Below are 20,042 nucleotides of genomic sequence, written 5' to 3' on the forward strand. Positions count from 1 at the left end.
AAAGGTTTTGCTGGAAGCTTAGCTTAGAGCCTGCTCTTCCAGCCCTACCAAAATTTTTGGAAGCCAGTTAAATCTTGCTGCTTCAACCAGCCAGCGTGGATATTGTCATCTGCAACTGAACTGTGACCAAGACAATGGGTATCCTGCTTTCCCACAGAAGGGAGATTCTACTGGACAGGTTACCATGAACCTGATGGGTGGGTACAGACGAGGGAGAAGCAATCAGGGGAGGTTTGTTTCATCTTGCACTCAACAAGTGTGGTGGACCCACTCATGTGTAACCTAGGAACTGTTTTCTCAAATCAACTAGGAATGCCAACAAAAGAAGGGATTCCCCCAAACCTGGGCTGACTTAATATCAACTGAGATAATAAAAGTGAAAATTCACTTAGTTTTAAATGAAAGTTACAGGTAAAATATTTGTCTAGGGAGAAGTGCTGCTACCTTTCTGGGAATAGTTCTAGTCATAAATCTTGGCCAAAAAAAGAAACTATACTTTGCATCTGTTAAATTTTAGATTTGTGAAATGAGTAACAGACCAAGGCCTACAAGGAATAAAATGCCTTTTGAATTCCAGCTCAAATTTGAAAATCTGAAATTTTAAACTACCTTTTGGCATCTCCCTAAGCATATTTTTCTTTGTATATCTTACATCCTGTCATTGATCAGCTGTTTGAATAAAAATAGGAAGGTACTATTTACCACGATATTCTAAATGGCAGACACAGATTCTGGCACACAATAAATATCCAACACAAATTTGATGGTTGAGGAGTTTTCTTCTTAGGAACTCAAGTAATGTGAATCCCTTGCCTCAAAATTAATCCATGCAATCAAAAGCCAATCAAAAGCCAATACCATTTGACAGAAGAGAGGGGACACAGCAGTGTATGACTTAACAAAATTCTATAAGTTATGTCTGGGGTGGTTTACTTGATCAGATGTTAAGATATATCCTAGAACTAAAACATGTTAAAACATGAGAACAAAGACCGGAATAGACTAGAAAGTACAGAGTTGAACCCAAAAAGATACAAGAATTAAGTAAATGAAACAAATGAAGCAATCCACATTAGTGAATGAAAAATAGTTGGTAATATATCATGTCGGGACAACTGATATTTGAAAACAAAGAGCTCAAATTTATACCTTCTGCTACAATAAATTTCAGTATGAAGGTTAAATATTAAGAATTACTAAAAGAAGAAAACAGGCTAGTGTATGTACCATCAAAGTGAGCACAGAAAATGATAGGTTAAATACTAATGTCTTAATTATATTTAGTTTGTTAGTAAGGTACAAACTTCTAAGCACGATGTTATATGTGAGGAAAAATAAGATGAATAGATTTGAGGATAAACTTTGGTTTTTATAAGTAAAATCATCATAAATAAAACTACAGCATGATAGTCTGGAAAAATATTTGCAATACAGAAAGAAGGTCACTATTCCGTCTGTATGTTAAAAATACCTATAGGGGCACCTGGGTAACACAGTCGGTTAAGCGCCTGACTTTGGCTCAGGTCACGATCTCACGGTTTGTGAGTTGGAGCCCCGTGTCAGGCTCTACGCTGTCAGCTCAGAGCCTGGAGCCTGCTTTGGATTCTGTGTCTCCCTCTCTCTCTGTTCCTCTGCCACTTGCACTCCATCTTTCTCTCTCAAAAATAAATAAACATTAAAAAAAAAAAACCCTATAAGTGGGGATGCCTGGGTGGCCCAGTTAATTAAACTCCCAACTCTTGACTTTGGCTCAGATCATGATCTCACGGTTCGTGGGTTCGAGCTCCACATCAGGCTCTATGCTGACATCGTAGAGCCTGGAGCCTGCTTCACATTCTGTGTCTCCCTCTCTCTGCCCCTCCCCCACTCATGCTCTGTCTATCTCTCCAAAATAAACTTTTTTTTTTTAATTAAAAAAAATACCTGTAAGTGAATAACAAAACAGCTGAACTTCTCTTCCAAGGTAGCTGACCAGATCTGTATGTTTACCTCTTTATCCCTAAATCTCATGGACAAAAGAAAAAAAACAAAAAAACCACCCCACAAAAACACAAATAATTTAAAAATACAGAGTAGTGCTGAAAAGGTAAATAGAGCAGCGGTGGGGCAGTCTAGATAGAGCAGTGCAGGATTCCTGGGAGGGACGTAGGAAAACTGATGGTAAACAATGGAGTTTCTAGCCTTTGGCTCTGAAAAGGAAAAAAAACAGAGGACCCATCGAAAAGGTGACCTTCCAAACAGACCCTCCGAAAAGTCCAGACTAGAGGTAACAAGAGAAGTGGGAGAAGGAATAGGTCTAGAGTAATTTGCCAAGGATGAGTTTAAAGAATAAGAAGCTGCCAAGTTAATCATCCTCTCCCCTATTTCCTCCAGCAGTTACTTCTGGAAATAGCCCTCAAGACAAAGTTTCAAGACTGCCAGATGCTTCAACAGGCTACGTGCACACCTCAGAGAAAAGTCCACGCAGCTACACTCTTTCCTGATATCCTCTCTTTGCCCGATTAATGTTTCTCTTCCTCTGGAAACGACACAAAACCAAACCCACTAGATACAGGTCATGTGATGAAAACCTGTGTTCACTGCCAGGGGTACAGGCATTGTCACTCACACTGAGCAAACACTCTCAGCCATCTCATCTACAATTACAAACAGACAATCATGAATCACCAAATGATGAAGGAAATCAGCTATGTAAGGGGCCAACAGACTCAACAAGCAGAAGTGGTCTCTCTGCAAGCAAAGTTTAAATATACTAAAGTTTCTTAAAATGATTCAATAAAAAGAAGAAGCGATCAGGCTACAAAGTAAAAAGAATGACGAACTGTTGGGAATTAAACATATCAAAGCCAAGAGGCGCCTGGGTGGCTCAGCTGGTTAAGCATCCGACTTCAGCTCAGGTCATGGTCTTGGGGTTCGTGAGTTCGGGCCCCACATGGGGCTCTGGGCTCTGTGCTGACGGCTCAGAGCCTGGAGCCTGCTTCAGATTTTGTGTTTTCCTTTCTCTCTGCCCCTCCCCCACTCATGCTCTGTCTCTCTAAAATGAATAAACGTTAACAGATAGATAGATAGATAGATAGATATATGCGTGTATAGATAGATGCATGTATATATATGCCAAAAAACCCTATACTCAACAAAAAATCTGAATTTGGGCTGGAAATGTTATTTCTCTAAAATTCTACAAAAGAATAAAGAGAAGAAAAGTTTGGGGGGAAAAAAACTGAAAAGATACCAAAGACAGTTTAATCTCTCCTGCAACTTCTAGACTGAATAAAGATTTTTTGGAAGGAGAAAACAGAACAGATGCAGGAAATACAAAAAAAAAAAAATTTCTCTGTGCTGAAGATCAATTTGGATATTAGTTACATAGGGTCCAATGAAGGCTGAGGACGAATAAAGAATGCCTTTCTAGACACATAGTGTTAAAGTACATGACCTCTACAGATCTCTAAAGATAGAAAATTCCAAAAGCTTCTAGGGAGATTTAAAACACCGTTTGGTTGCTCAGAGGAAATGAGAACATTATTCCCACAGAGCAGTGGGTTTATAGCCTGCAGCAAACAAGCCCTCTGACTTAAATATTATAAATGTTACATTCTGCAGTAGATTTGCAAAGGACATATTCTCAGCAGGGAACACCAGGGGACATTAGGCTAGAGCTGTCCTGAAAGAGGGACTTCAGGTCTTCTCAATCAATCCCAGGTGGGGGACCAGCATCCTGTCTGCCCAGGGAGAGACCTCACCAGTAGTCAGGAAACTCCAAGGAAGGGTTTAACCATCTTCTTTTACTCCCACCCACAACAACCTGAAGCTCCACTTTAATTACTGCGTATGGTTGAAAAACTACCTTTCACAAACTATTTCACCCCAATAAAACAACATTCCATCTACAATTTCTTGCTACACCACCAATGCCATCTTTCTACATTCCACATCTTTCTACATTGGGTAATACGACATGCAAGTCACTTCATGCAAGGCCGGACTGCAGCTGAGTCTGTGGGAATGCACCATCAGGAAATGGACAAGGAACCTAACAGGTCTGCCTAGGGTCTACCAGACCATCAGGTCTCTTATTAAAAGCACTGGATGCTGGGGTGCCTGGGTGACTCAGCCAGTTGAGTGTCCGACTTCGGCTCAGGTCACGATCTCAAGGTTCTTGAGTTCGAGCCCCGCACTGGGGTGTGTGCTGACAGCTCGGAGCCTGAAGACTGCTTTGGATTCTGTGTCTCCCTCCCTCCCTGCCCCTCCCCTGCTCTCTCTCTCTCTCAAAAATAAATAAACATTTAAAAAAATAAAATAAAGAGACAAGAACATAACAAATGTCAGCCAAAAAAGTAGACAAAATATCACAGCAAAAGAATCAAAAAGGTTGGTCTTACATATGAGCATAGAAACAGCTTCTCAGATATAATATTAACAAATTAAATTCAAGAATAAAAAAAGTCTTAAAATACACTAGACTATTAAAGGAATACATTATAACTAAGTAGAGATGTATTCCAAGATCACAGGAACAATTCAACAATAGTTTTCCTAATATATTTCACCCCATTAGCAAATTAAGGGAAACAAAACCCTGGATGATCACATCAATAAATGCTCCTCACCCCAAATCCTATCTTCTAAATTCAACAATCATTCTTGATTAAAATAAGTACAAGTAAACTTCCCTTCCTTAACTCAACAAAGAATATCTATCAGGACCTACAGTTAAATCTGTACTACAATTAGTACAATGGAAACATCCCACTGAAAGTTTTGAGCTAGCCAAGGATACTCATTTCATCCCTATCACTCAGCAATATACTGGTAGTCCCAACCTATGCAATAATGAAATATATATATATATATATATATATATATATATATATACACACACACATACATATATATGAAAAGAAAAACAAGCCTTATTTACAGATACCACTACAATTTACTTATAAAATAAATAAAACTATTAGAACTAGTACCTCAAATAAGATGGCTACACACAAGATTAAAATAAGAAAAATAGAGCTTCCTTATTAAACCACAAATAATCAGAAATTGATAAATCCAATTCATTTTGACAAATCTCCCTTATCAAAAATTGAGAATTCGAGGGTGCCTGGGGGGCTCAGTCAGTTAAGCATCCGATTCTTGATTTCAGCTCAGGTCATGATCTTGCAGTTCATAAGATAGAGCCCCACATTGGGCTCTGTGCTAACAGCGAGGAGCCTGCTTCGGATTCTCTCCCTCGCTCTCTGCCCCTCCCCCACTCATGTTCTCGCATGCACTCTCTCTCTCTCTCAAAATATATAAATAAGCTGTAAAAAAATTGAGAATTCCATATATGCTAACTAACTTGGATGTAAATAAAAAACAAATTTAAAAAATTGAGAATTCTTAATTCTAATAATACATAAGATTCATTGGAAAAAAACTTAGGACTTCAACAGCATAAACTGACCCAAATAAATAGACACAATATTCCTAGGTGATAAGATTCAATATCATATTAACTTATAGCACTAATTATAATTAATTATATTAATTTATACATAATTATATTATCAAATTAATTTATAAATTTAATGCAACTCAATCAAAGTTGTAATGGGGTTTAAGAAACACCGATTCTGAAAATCACTTGTGTTAGTTGAAGTATACAAAAATAGCAAAGAAACATAAAAATTTGTAGGACTTACTCTACTGGATATTAAAATACATGATGAAGCTTACAGTAATTAAAAAGGTTTGGAATTGACTGAGAAATTGAATAGAACAGGGTCAAGAAACAGTTACACATACATGGGAATATGATATGATTAATGGTAAGACAACTACATATCCATTTGGGGAAAAAAAGTGAAATCACATTCTTACCTTATACACACAAAAAGAACTTAGAGCTTAAGATGTAAATACAGTTAACACTTAAAAAAATTATCCTATAATTTCTTCAAATATTTGTATAATCCTGGGGGTAGGGAAACCATGTTTAAGCAAGGTGAACCCCAGAAGGCGAAATAAAGATAACAGTTTAGATTTCATGCAAATTAGAAACTTATTTTGATACAAATGGCATGATTGATATGTAACAAGTGACAGAAAAAATTAATGCCCATAGTATATAGGAAAATTATAAATCAACAAAGACGAAACATAGAAAAATATCAAGATATTATTTTCTTTATTTTAGAGAGAGAGCACAAATGGGGGGAGGGGCAGAGCAAGAGAGAGAGAGAATCTGAGCTGATGTAGGGCTTAATCCCACAACCCTGGGATCATGGCCTGAGTAGAAATCAAGGGTTGGACGCTCAACCAACCGAGCTACCCAAGTGCCCCAAGATATTAGTAGATAAAAAATAGCTGCGGAATATATGTAGTATGTTCATCCACATATGTGGGTCATACTATGTATCTGACATATACAGAAAAAGGTCCGGGAGAAATGTGAATGGTAAGTACACCAAGGCAGGTGGGTAGATGAGGGAGGGAGTCAAAGATGTGGGGCAGCAGAGACTTTAAGTTTTCATTCTATACATAAATGATCCGAAGTTTATCTTTACAATGAACATTTATTCCTTTGCTGCAAGCTTCTTTAATTCCATTAACTTATAAATATATTCTCATTCTAAAAAAATGTAAACTTATAAAAAGACAAAACAGTTACAAAGCAAACATCCCATTCAAACACATTCCCCAAACCAATCTTATTTCTCTCCTGGGAGGTAATTTTCATTTCAGTTTTCTCTCTCTTTTATATCGTCACAACATTTTAAAAAAAAAATTTTTTTTCAACGTTTATTTATTTTTGGGACAGAGAGAGACAGAGCATGAACGGGGGAGGGGCAGAGAGAGGGAGACACAGAATCGGAAACAGGCTCCAGGCTCTGAGCCATCAGCCCAGAGCCCGACGCGGGGCTCGAACTCACGGACCGTGAGATCGTGACCTGGCTGAAGTCGGACGCTTAACCGACTGAGCCACCCAGGCGCCCAATCACAACATTTTTTAAAGAAAGAAAGAGCCCCATATTTTAAATGAAGAAAAAGCAAGCAGTTGCCAAAGGAAGAAATAAATGGCTAATGAGCATATTGAAAATATTCAACTTTGATAATCACGGAAATGCAAATAAAAACAATTCGTTCTGGGGTACCCGGGTGGCTCAGTCCTTTCAGCATCCAACTCTTGATTTTGGCTGAGGTCATGATCTCACAGTTCATGAGATGGAGCCCCACATCCAGCTCAGCACCTGCGATAGCTTGGGAGTCTCTCTCTTCCTCTCTCTCTCTGCCCCTCCCCCACAGGCACTCTCTCTCTCTCTCTCTCTCTCTCAAAATAAATAAACTTAAAAAACAAAAGACAAAAAAACAATTTGTTCTTTTTCACATGTCCAAGGCTCCCCTAAATATCAGCTGATGTTCTGACTAGGGATGTCCCTGCCAAACTAGTTTTTATCATTTTTAGTATCTCCCAGTCCAACAAAATTGGCAAACATTAAAAGAAGGTATTTGCAGGAACAGACCCTGTTGCACACTAAAACACCACTAGAAGAAATGTAAATTCGTGTACACTTTTCTGTACCACTTGGCAGCTGTATCAAAAGTCTTAAATACACATATGTCAAACCACAAAAAACTATTAGAACTAATAAAGGAGGTCATCAAAATTGTAGGATACAAGGTCAAGGACACAGAACTCAATTGCATTTCTGTGATCTAACAATGAACAGTCTGAAAGTGAAATTAAGAAAGTAATTCCATTGCAAGAGCATCAAAAAGAATAAAATATTTGAATAATATTGGAATATATTGGAAATATATTGAAAATATTTGAATATATATTTGAATATATGAATAAATTTAAAAGAAATATAAGACACGTGTCCTGAAAACTACAAAACATTTGTGAACGAAATGAGAGAAAACCTAATTAAATGGAAAGACATCCTATGTTCACGAATTGGAAAATTTAATTTTGTTAAGACGGCAATACTCCCCAAATTGATCTACAGATTTGACACAATGCATGTTGAAATGTCAGCTACCCCTTTTTGCAAACATTGACAAACTGATACTAAAATCCATACAGAAATGCAAGGAACTCATAGCCAAAAAACAATTTTGAGAAAAGAAAAAACTTGGTATCCTCACAACTTCTGATTTCAAAATGTTCTACAAAGATAGAGTAATCAATACAGTGTGGTGCTGCCATAAGGACATGGAGATCAATGAAATAGAACTGAGTATCCAGAAATAAACCCTTATATTACATTTGATTTTTGACAAGTGTGCCAAGACAATTCAATGGGAGAAAAACAGTCTTTTCAACAAATGGTGTTGGGACAATTAGATATCCATATGGAAAAGAATCAGCTTAGACCCCTGCCTCACACTATATACAAAAATTGACTCCGGGCACCTGGGTGGCTCAACTGGTTGAGCACCCAACTCTTTTTTTTTCAATGTTTATTTATTTTTGAGAGAGAGAGAGATAGACAGAGCATGAGCATGGGAAGGGCAGAGAGAGAGGGAGACACAGAATCTGAAGCAGGCTCCAGGCTCTGAGCTGTCAGCACAGAGCCCAACACGGGGCTTGAACTCACAAACTGCGAGATCATGACCTGAGCCAAAGTCAGATGCTCAACTGACTGAGGCACCCAGGTGCCCCGAGCATCCAACTGTTGATTTCAGCTCAGGTCATGATCATATAGTTCATGGGTTTGAGCCCCACAGGAGGCTCCATGCTGACGATGCAGAATCTGATTGGGAATTCTCTGTCTCCCTCTCTCTTTACCCCTCCCTTGCTTGCTTGCTTGCTTGCTCTCTCTCTCTCTCTCTCTCTCTCAAAATAAATAAAAATAAACCTTAAAAGAAAAAAAAATTAACTCAAAATGCATCACAGACTCAAAGGTAAGAAAAAACTATTCAACTTTTAGGAGAAAACAAAAGTAAATCTTCATGACCTTGGATTAAGCAAATTCTTAGATACAATATCCAAAGCATAAGCCATAGTGTGTGTGTGTGTGTGTGTGTGTGTGTGTGTGTGTGTGACTTTATCAAATTAAGAATCTTTGTACTTCAAAGGACACCATCACATAAAGTGAAAAGACAACCCACAGAATGGAAGAAAAATATTTGCAAATAATATATCTGATAAGAGACTTGTATCCAGAATATGTAAAGAGCTCTTACAACTCAATAATAAAATAATTTTTTTTAAATGGCAAAGGATTTGAATAAACATCTCTCCAAAGAAGGCATACAAATGACCAATAAGCATATGAAGAGCTACTCAACATCATTAGTCATTACAGAAATACAAACCAGGGGCACCTGGGTGGCTCAGTCAGTTGAGCCTCTGACTCTTAGTTTCAGCTCAGGTCATGATCTCATGGTTTGTGGGACTGAGCCCCGCACTGGGCTTGGCACTAAGCATGGAGCCTTCTTGTGATTCTCTTTCTCTCTCTCTCAACTGCCCCCCCCCCCAATAAATAAACACTAAAAAAAAAAAAAAAAGAAATACAAACAAAAATCACAATGAGATACCACTTCACACCCTGTAGGATGGCCAGAGTTAAAGACAGAAAATAAAAAATCTTAATGAGGATGTAGAGAAATTGGAACTCAGATTGCCGGTGGGATTGCAGTGTAGTGCAGCCACTTTGGAAATAGTCTAGCAGTGCCTCAAAATATTAAACAAAGAGTTACCATATGACCCAGCCATTCCAATCCTACATAAGTGCCCAAGAGAAGTGAAAACATATGTCTCCAAAAAAACCTGTACATGAAGGCTCATAACGGCATTATGTGCAATAGTCAAAATGTGGAAGCAGCCCAGATGTTCATCAGTTGATGCATAAACAAAGTATATATATATACTCCAATGGAATATTATGTGTTAGTAAAAGGAATGAAGTCCTGATACATACTATAAGCATGGATGACCACTGGAAACATTATGCTAAGTAAAAGAAACCAGACAGAAAGGGCCACATATTGTAGGGCCATTTTTATGAAGTGTCCAGAAGCGACAAATGTAGCCTAGTAGACAGAATGTTGACAAGTGTAGACAGAAAGCAGACTAGTGGTTACTGAGGGGTGAGAGAAGGGACGAATAGGAAGTAACTGCTAATAGGTTTCCTTCTGAGGTAATAAAAGTATTCTAAAATAGTTGTACAACTCTGTAAGTATCCTACAAATCCTTGCGTTGTATACTTTAAAAGGGTCAGTTTTATGATATATCTCCATAAAGCCACTTCTTAAAAAGGCGTATGCTAAAACTCATAGAACTCTACACTAAAAAGGGTGAATTTTACCGTATAAACTCGACTTTAAAGAAAATGCATAGACCTTTTAATTCAGTTCTAAGTACTCATCCTTAGAAAATATTAAAGAACAACCAGGAGGAGTTAGTATAAGGGAAGTTTGTCACAGTTTTAAAGGAAAGAAACATAAACTGAATAGGAGTTGGACATTTATGGAATACTATGTGGCCATTAAGAATGTCATAAGAGGGGCGCCTGGGTGGCTCAGTCGGTTAAGCGTCTGACTTTGGCTCAGGTCAGGATATCACGGTCCGTGAGTTCGAGCCCCGCGTCGGGCTTTGTGCTGACAGCTCAGAGCCTGCAGCCTGTTTCGGATTCTGTGTCTCCCTCTCTCTATGACCCTCCCCCGTTCATGCTCTGTCTCTCTGTCTCAAAAATAAATAAACGTTAAAAAAAAAATTAAAAAAAAAAAGAATGCCATAAGATAGACCCATAAAAAAAGAGAATGTCATAAGAAATTAATTATTAATGAGGAAAAGGTAATTTATCAGGTCTCAGCAGGGCACTGGGCACTTTCAGATTGGGTAATCTGAATGGAGTTTAGTAAAGGCATTATTTATAAAGCAGGGTGCCGGAAAACCACAGTGATAGCACAGTGCCTGGCAATGGTAAGCAGCTGGGAGTGAACAGCAATCAGAGCCAGGGAAAATAGCTGTGTGGCAAGGGTGGCCAGATAGCCCGCCTTCCATGGAGGGACACGGTCAACCTGCTAAGAGCCAGCACTTAGGAATCCCAGGGACTGAATACCCGGACCTGCTCTCCTCTCATCCCACAGCCTCCTGCCGGTACCACCCCTGGATGACTGCAGTGAAACATCACAGGGGAGCCCCTCGAGACAGTCCGTGGAAATCAGCCTTTAGGGTGGAGAACAGAGAGGGGTGGAGAGTGGCTCTGAGGGACAAATGGGAGATAGCCAGCACAGGTGGCCACAGCAGTAAACAAAAAGAATAGTTTACAAGTGACTGCATTTAAGAAATTACAGATAAATAATAATACAGAACGACTCGAAAAATTCTGGAATGGTTTATTCAGTGCTAAATGGTGGTTCACTCAGGGGTGCCTGGGGGGCTCTGTCAGTTAAGTGTCTGACTTCGGCTCAGGTCATGATCTCACGGTTCAGGAGTTCGAGCCTTGCATCAGGCTCTGTGCTGACAGCTCAGAGCCTGGAGCCTGCTTCAGATTCTGTGTCTCCCTCTCTCTCTGCTCCTCCCCCACTCGCACTCGTCTCTGTCTCTCGAAAATGAATAAACATTAAAAAAAAATTAAATAGTAGTTCACTCAAAGTTCCTTAACAGTGGTGCTGTTGGCAATTGGTAAAGCAACTCTCATCGTAGGGGACTGTCCCATGAACGTCAGGACATTTAGCAACCCTGACCCCCCAGGAAACTAAACAATAGTAGAAGCTTCAAATATTACAATAACCAAAATTAAAAAAAAAAAATCCTAGGCATGGGGTAGTACCATGCCTGTTAAGAACCACCATCGGGGCAAAAATTACAGGTTTTCTTTACTTACCTACATTTTTCTATTTTTTCTACAAAGACTAGGCATTGTTTTCTGAAAAGGAAACTATGTTCACTTTTTTTTTCATTTTTTTAAACATTTATTTATTTTTGAGACAGAGAGACAGAGCATGAACGGGGGGAGGGCCAGAGAGAGAGGGAGACACAGAATCCGAAGCAGGCTCCAGGCTCCCAGCTGTCAGCACAGAGCCTGATGCGGGGCTTGAACTCACGGAACGCGAGATCATGACCTGAGCTGAAGTCGGATGCTCAACCGACTGAGCCACCCAGGTGCCCCTCACTTTTTTTTTAATAAGAACTCAACAGGATAGAATAATTTGATTCCAGCTCTCAGTAAACTATTCATCTTTCCCCACCTAAGTCTGCTCATGACCGTAAGTATATGACAGGTGACCTAACATTATTCCACGGATGCTGTAATTCATTGTGAAGTCACCAATAACAGGAAGGGTACAATTAACTCAGCTTCTGAGTTAATTCTTCAAGTACTTGTAATTGTTATAAGATCAGAGCATCCGACAAGTCACAGGTCAAGTACTGGATTGCTTCTAGCTTGTTGTAAAACTTTAAACGGAAGGAAACAGCCACAATTTGGTTTCAACAGAAGGTTACATAGGCACTGCCCAAAGTGTTTTGAGTAGGTTAGCTACCACCACTCACTCCTGTGGGAAAACGAGGGCTAGTGATTTTGACAACAGATTTGAGGAAACACTGTGCTTTGTTCTCTATTATTTCATTTCTCCTAGGTTCCAGCGGGAAGTCAGAATCTAAGTAATTCTTAGTAATTTTAAGTAATTACTAAGTAATCTTAGCAATTATTTGTCTCAGTATTTGGTTTTTTTCCATGGCAGAAAGTAACATTTTTCTGGGGGCACGTCTATCTTAGTCTCAGGGCTGGGAAGGCCAATAGTTTGAGAGCTGCTTCCCTCCATAAACAATCGGTGGTACCATATGGCATTACCTCCAAGAAACCATCCACAGTAAGCCACATCCCGATTTAGACGTTACAACATGAACAAAAAAAAAGTACCTTAGATTAGCATATATCATTTAAGTGATTCTTCACCTTTTTTATTTCAGAGAGTATTAAAAAAGTATTTTTAGCTTAATAGGCTCACACTACTGATAGTAACTTAAATCAGCAGAACTTTGCAGAAAGAGAATTTCAGAATATGTAACAAAGCCCTTAAATGTGAGTCCTCTTTGACACACAATTCTACTTAAAGGAAACTTCCCTTGAGAAAATCACTGGATAAATGTGGGAAGAGGGACAAAGAAGGAAGAGTGCTATGGCACTACCTATACTGGTGAAACCCAGGAACATGTTAGTTTTAAAATAGAAAACAGAGGAAATCAAAGATGACATTTTCTTGCAACAGAACGCTGTGATAACTGAGAGATCCAAGATCCTGAGAAACGTTTACAGTATGGCAAGTGAACACAGCATATCATGAACCCATGAGATAGATTATAAGAAAATGCATGCATAGAAAAAAAAAAGTGTACAAGGAGTTTCAGAAAAAAAAAAAAAAACGGAAAGGTAAAAAATAATTTTAAAAAATCCCCTTACACATACACGAGTTTTCCTGATTGAGAAAACACACCAGGTAGGTCCTCAGTATAATGGAAGAAAATGGACTCAGATGAAGGCACATTGCTGGGATCTTATAGATCTCTTGGGACAAAGGTCCTATAGGCTTCCAGAAAGGAAAGGAAAAAAGGATGAGGAATAGAAATTTATGAAAACAGGAATCAGAATAGTTAAATGATAATGGAGGAACACTCAAAATTTTGAAGGAAAACAATTTACAATCTAACATTCTTTACCAGTCAAACTATTAATTATGTGTAACAGTCAAATCAAGACTTTTTTTTTTTTTTTTAAGAGAGAGAGCACAATCGGGGGAGGGACAGAGAGAGGGGAATAGATCCAAAGCAGGCTCTGCGCTGACAGCAGGAAGCCCGATGTGGGGCTCGAACTCACAAACCGTGAGATCATGACCTGAGCCGAAGTCAGATGCTTAAAGACTGAGCCACCCAGGTGCCCCTCAAATCAAGACATTTTGAAAGACGTAAATCTCGACTCATACATGCATCCTTTCTAAGGAAACTACTAAAGTCTGTGTGGTCCCCCCACTAGAAGTGAGGCAAAACGGAGAAGGACAGCGGTCAGGAGAAGCAGGGGACCCAGTGTTGGAGAGAAGTGGAGACAAAGACTCCCCATGGTGATACTGCAGGAAATCCCATGATGTCAGCTGTGCCCAAATGAGCAGGACAGGTGGGAGGAGGTCAGAGGTTCCCAGAGAGGATTTGGCCATGAGATGACCTTGAGAGAATCCCGATGTCTCTCAGTTTCCTGATAAGAGATTTAGACAATTAAGGTAAAATTAGTGACTAAACAGTTAGAGAAAGAAGAAATGGAAAAAGAGAAGGAAACAAATTGGGCAGGAAAAGAAAAGTGCTCACAGACTACTTGGTGGCTGGGCTGTGAACAGTGTTTATGGTGTCCTAAGGTCAACAATGGGTATTGATTTAACCCAAAATATAGTAGGAGACAGAAAGAGTATATGTATAATAGGGGGGTGGGATGGGATATCTAGGAGGTGGTCTGAGAGTGTTAGAGCCACATGTCTCAGAGGGGGAAGTCGAAAGATAACACCTACAACGGGGGGGGGGGGGGGAATCAAGGAACAGCATTATAAATATGTTATTTAGGGCTCTAAAAGATTTGAAAGTGAGCACCTCTAGGTATGAAGACAGTGGGGCAAACTTCTAATTCTAAGACTGTTTTATTCCTTAAAACGTGCACAGTTGTCAAAAACCAAAATTGAACTATTGGAGTGGTAAGGGTAATTTTTCTTACATGTGTTTCCATCTTTCAAAACATTTACTGAGGGGCGCCTGGGTGGCTCAGTCGGCTGAGCGTCCAACTTGGGCTCAAGTTACGATCCCACCGTTCGTGGGTTTGAGCCCCCTGTCGGGCTCTGCGCTGACAGCTCAGAACCTGGAGCCTGCTTCGGATTCTGTGTCTCCCAGGCTCTCTCTGCCCCTCCCCCGCTCGTGCTCTGTCCCTCTCTCTCTCTCTCAAAAATAAACATTAAAACAATTTTTTTAATTTAAAAAGAAAATAAAACGTCAAATTTTTTTTAATTTATTGAAATTTTAAAAGACACATGTCAAAATATCAACAGTGGTTATTTCTACTGGCAGGACTATGGGCCATTTGCATTGTGTCCTTCGCTTTGCTATTTTCCGAAAAAGCGTGGAACACAGAGCATATGGATCACCAGTCAAAAACAAGAGGCATTTTACTTCGTGCCGGGTCCAGATCCACCCCCAGGTAGAAGCCCCCATCTCCGACTTCAGTTTCTGTTTGCTCTGCTGGAGCAAGGAAGTTGCCAACTACTTAACGCACACAGCAAATATTTGCCGAATTCCTATAAGCCAGGCCCTGCAAGGTGATTCCAATACCTTCGTTGTTGGGTTTTTTTTTTGTTGTTGTTTTTTTAATTGGGTCTCCTGATGTCCTCAATACCAGCGAAGGGAACTAGCTGGGGGATGAGCCCAGACAACACTGTGCAAACTTTACGTGCATTGGCATCGATTCCGTCCATCTGGGGCGGGGCCTGAGACGCTGGAGGAGCAAGTCAGCTACCTGATGTACCCAGGTTCTGTCGGGGGCTTCTCAGAGAACCATCTGGGTCTTCAGCCACTTCTATACCACCATGGCTCCCATTCTCCAAACCCACACAAGCTAGATTTCAACTCCACACATTTCCAATGAATGTGTGTGAGATCGGGTGGAAAGGGTAGGCGGCTGGGAAGGATGCTCCTTGGCAGTTAAGCGCAGGGCCCTGGAGAGTGCCAGGCCCAGGGTTGAATCACAGTCCAGACACCCCCCCCCCCACACACACACACCCGCCCTGGACTTCCCCTCTCTGTGCCTCGATTTCTTCTCATGCAAAATAGGATAATAATTGCACACAGGATAGGGCTGCTGTGTGGCCTGCATGAGGGCACAAGGCCAACTAAAGGTCTTGAGGAGGCCCTGGCACATGGTGAAACAGTGGCCACCACCGGCTGGTAACAGGGCTCCCTCCAGCCAAGAAGGACTGGCTGGGACTTAGAAGAAATCACTAGACCTCTCAGCCTCCATGTCCGGTCAAGAGGAGAATGCGCACGCCAGCCCTCCTCCCCAGGACTGCGCTGAGCCCAGGAGGTGCACAGCACCCTGCAGGAGACCTTCCGGTCCCCAACGGGGTCGAGGCCCTCATATTTTTCTCGGTACAAGTTTCTTAATTCACCTCAATTTTAACACCGGGGAGAGAAGTAGGCGAAGAAAAAAGTCCTCTCCTCTCCCTGAGTTCTGGAAGGCTTTGCTTTCAGGGAGGAGGCCATCCACCTGGAGATCAGGTAAGGAAGGCATCAGGTGTCCGTGACACTCGTGAACCCAAACCGAACGAACGCCCACCGAGCGCCCTGCTCCCAAGACCCGGCACGACCCCCGACGGGACCCAGCAAGCAGACATCCCGCGGCTCAGGCGCGCAAGGTGGTCCGACCTCGCTCAGAGCGGTGGTCTCCGGGTTTCGCACGCCGGGGAGAAGGCGAGCCCGCGCGAAAGGCGTCCCGGGCAGGCGGTCGGCGGAGGCACCGCGCGCGGGCCCCCCGGGGCCTCCCCCGCCCCCCGCGCGCGCGGCACTCACGATCTCCGCCACGATGAGGAGCCCGGGCAGGGTGCGGAGGAACTCCCGGTCGTAGGCGAAGCTGCTGCTGCTCGTGGAGAAGTTCTCGGCGAAGGAGCTGGCAGTGGTGGTGACGGTATGCGAGCGGGCGCGCTGCGGCTCCTCCATCGCCGCGCCTCTCGGCGGGGCCGGCCCTTCCCCGGAGACCCCCAGCGCGTCGGGGGCCGGACGCGCGGCCGGGAGCCCGGGGGCCGCCGGCGGCGGGGGAGGGGAGCGCGGCGGGCGCGAGGAGGGAGGCGCGCCGGGGGGCGCCCCCCGGGGCCGGTGGCGCCGCGGCGCGTGTCGTGCGAGCGCTCGGCGCCCCTCGCTCCGCGGCGCGGGGCTCTCGGGCTGCGCTGGGGCCCGGGAGGAGAAGGAGACGGCGCCAGGGGAGACCGCCGGGCCGCCGAGCGCCGCGGCGGAGGCCGGGAGGAGGGGAGGGGGCGTGGAGAGGGGCGGGCGCGAGGCGGGAGGGAGAAGGACCGCCCCGCAGAGGCGCCGCGGGTCGGCGGCCTCTTCACCTGTTGCTGGGGACCGCGCGGCCGGATGGGCGCCGGTCGCGGCCGGGGCCGCGAGGCGGGCAGCCGGGCGGGCGGCGCGGAGGAGAGGGCGCGGGGGTCCCGGCCCCCGCCACGCCCCGCCCACTGGCGCGCGCAGCCCCGCTGACCTGTCTTCTTCCACCTGGCGGCCGCGCGGGGGCTGAGCGGCCCCGGGGAAAGCCGGGCCCCTAGCGACGACCGAGGCCGGAGGTCGGGTGGTGACTCGAGTGCCAGAAAGAGCGGCCGGAACCCGGGCCCGGCCGGACCTTAGACCCGAGATTGATGGGAGGCCTCTGCGACTGCCCGGGAGAGGCCTGAACTTTTCCCCCTCCCGCTGTGGCCGCCACCAAAGGCCGGTGTTATTTCCTGCTCCTCCGGTCGGGAACAATTTGAGGAACCGACTTAATCGCTGGGCTTCGAGGGCAGGGCGAGACGCTTCCAGGCGCTCGCAGTGGCTCTACGGGGATCCGTGGAGTTTAGGTGACGGCTAGTTGTTTGGGGTCCCTGGTGAAGACCAATCAGCGTGGCCGTCCCGTCACCCTCGGAAGGAAATGTCCAAAAAAAAAAAAAAAAAAAAAAAAAAAGCTTGGAAAGTGTGGGTTGTGCAAAGCCAAGTGTAGGATAAACGGGCGTGCTTTCCTGGGATGGGGGAGGGGATGCGAGCGCCCCGTTTACAGGGTCAAGCTAGACCTGAGCTGCGACGTGGCACCAGCATTTCTCAGCTCTATGACCACGAGCCAGTGGCTGCACCTCTCTGGGCCTCAGTGGTGCCATCTGTAAAATGCAGGCTTTGATAGATGTTTGCCAAACACATCTTCTGAGTGGTCCCTCCTCCTGTTTTGTGAAAGGCTGGCAAGAAACGTATTTTATTCAGAAACCACCAAAAAGAAAGGAATAATAATTTGGTCACAAATAGAGGATTGCTTCCAGGTCACAGGAAAGGCATTCCTTCTGATCTGCTCCAAGACAGGTTAAACAAGAGGTCAGAAGGGACATTTTATTCACCAGGTCCTATCAGGTGAGAAGAAAGCAAAAACTAAATCTAATAAAACAAGGAATTTCTTTCTTTTAAGTCTAGGGCCTAGTCAGGAAGACCTCAGGGAGCAAAACCTAAGGCTTCAAAAGCTAAGTTATAAAGACGAAGCTTTGGAGAACTTCCAGCCATGAGCATTTGCTAAGCACCTTGCGCTGGTGGGTAAATGCAACAAATGCAACAAAGAATAAGGCACTCTCCCCTAGAACTTGTGAGAAATGCAAGTTCTCAAGTCCCACCCTAGACCCATTGAGTCAGAAACTCTGAGGACAAAACCCAAGAAGTTGGGTTTGAACGGGTCCTCCAAGAGACGGATGCGTACTTTAGTTGGGTAGCTACTGGTTCAGAGAAACTGGCAATGCAGCTGAGGGAAATCAGGTACATGACTGAAATGGCTGGGAAACAATCTACGACATCACGCATGACATTTAGTGAATGCAGGAAGACAGGAAGGAAGTCTAGACAACTCTATTTCTGTAATACAAAGGACAATTCCTTCTCAAAGAAAAAAAAAACCTCTTGGGGCCAGGTGGATTTCAAACTTCAGATTTTTTTAAACTTAAAAAGGTAAAATAGGGGCGCCTGGGTGGCTCAGTCGGTTGGGCGTCCGACTTTGGCTCAGGTCATGATCTCGCGGTCTGTGAGTTCGAGCCCCGCGTGGGGCTCTGTGCTGACAGCTCAGAGCCTGGAGCCTGCTTCGGATTCTGTGCCTCCCCCTCTCTCTGCCTCTTCCCTGCTCATGCTCTGTCTCTCTCTCAAAAATAAATTAACATTTGGGGCACCTGGGTGGCTCAGTCGGTTAAGCGTCCGACTTCAGCTCAGGTCACGATCTCACGGTCTGTGAGTTCGAGCCCCACGTCGGGCTCTGGGCTGATGGCTTGGAGCCTGGAGCCTGCTTCCGATTCTGTGTCTCCCTCTCTCTCTGCCCCTCCCCCGTTCATGCTCTGTCTCTCTCTGTCTCAAAAATAAATAAACGTTAAAAAAATTTTTTAAAAATAAATTAACATTTAAAAACTGTTTTTTTTTAATGTAAAATATACACAACCATATACTACGTAACACCCTCGGTGAGGTCTAGAGAGGCGCTTTAATCAAATGCAGTAATTTTCTGCAATAAAAATACATGAATGACATAAGTGTGTGTTTGGGTTATCTATTGCAATGTAATAAACACTCCCCAAACATTAGTGGTTTAAAATAACAACCGTCTTATTTGCTCATGAATCTGTGGGTCAGGAATTTGGGCAGGGTTTGGCTGGCAGTTTCTTCTGCCTCGTGTGGTGTTGCTTACTCATTCACTCAGCTGCTTTCAGCTCATAGTCCAAGATGAGCTTCCGAAAGTCCAAGATGGCTTCACTGACATTCTGTTGCCTCCCATTCTGGCGTTTCAGTGATCCTCTATGTCGCCTCTCTCCCTTCAGGAAACCTAAGTGTCCTCACAGCCTGGTAGGTGCAGAGTAGTTGGACTTCTGCATGGCAGCTGTCTTCCAGAAGAGAATACTCCAAAAGGGGCAAGAGCGGAAGCTGTAGGTGTCTCAAGGCCCGGCCTTGAGAGCTACACAGAATCATTTCCAGAACATTCTCTCGGTCAAGGCCAGTGACAAGGGCAGCCTGGATTCAAACAGTGGGGATATACATACCTCCTGGGGATGGGAGAAGCGGGAAAGAACTGTGGCCATCTTTTAATCCATGAAGTAGGATAAATAACAACCATAAATAGCATCACATCGGTGGAGGTCAGGTTTTCCATAAAATACATTTTCTGCAAACTTGAGAACGAACTATTGGTTTTTAGCTTTTCAGATTCTGGAATTGCAAAGAAGCAATTGTATACTGGATGCTGACAGAGGGGCTGTGCCTTTCCAACTGCTGCCTAAGTTCAGGTGCTCATCTTCTGCCTGGAACTCTCCTG

General features: G+C 43.4%; 1 protein-coding gene across 1 annotated transcript in view; it reads right to left on the minus strand.

Moving 5' to 3' along the window:
* CMTM8 (CKLF like MARVEL transmembrane domain containing 8) overlaps nt 1-16,708 on the minus strand; it is a 106,097-nt gene extending 89,389 nt beyond the window's left edge. Inside the window, exon 1 of the mRNA XM_030330109.1 lies at nt 16,541-16,708. Coding sequence (XP_030185969.1) covers nt 16,541-16,687 — 147 coding nt within the window. The 5' untranslated portion in view covers nt 16,688-16,708. The remainder of the gene's footprint in view (nt 1-16,540) is intronic.
* Between the last annotated feature and the right edge of the window lie 3,334 nt (nt 16,709-20,042).

Source organism: Lynx canadensis, chromosome C2 (genome assembly GCF_007474595.2).
Source record: "Lynx canadensis isolate LIC74 chromosome C2, mLynCan4.pri.v2, whole genome shotgun sequence".
NCBI lineage: Eukaryota > Metazoa > Chordata > Mammalia > Carnivora > Felidae > Lynx > Lynx canadensis.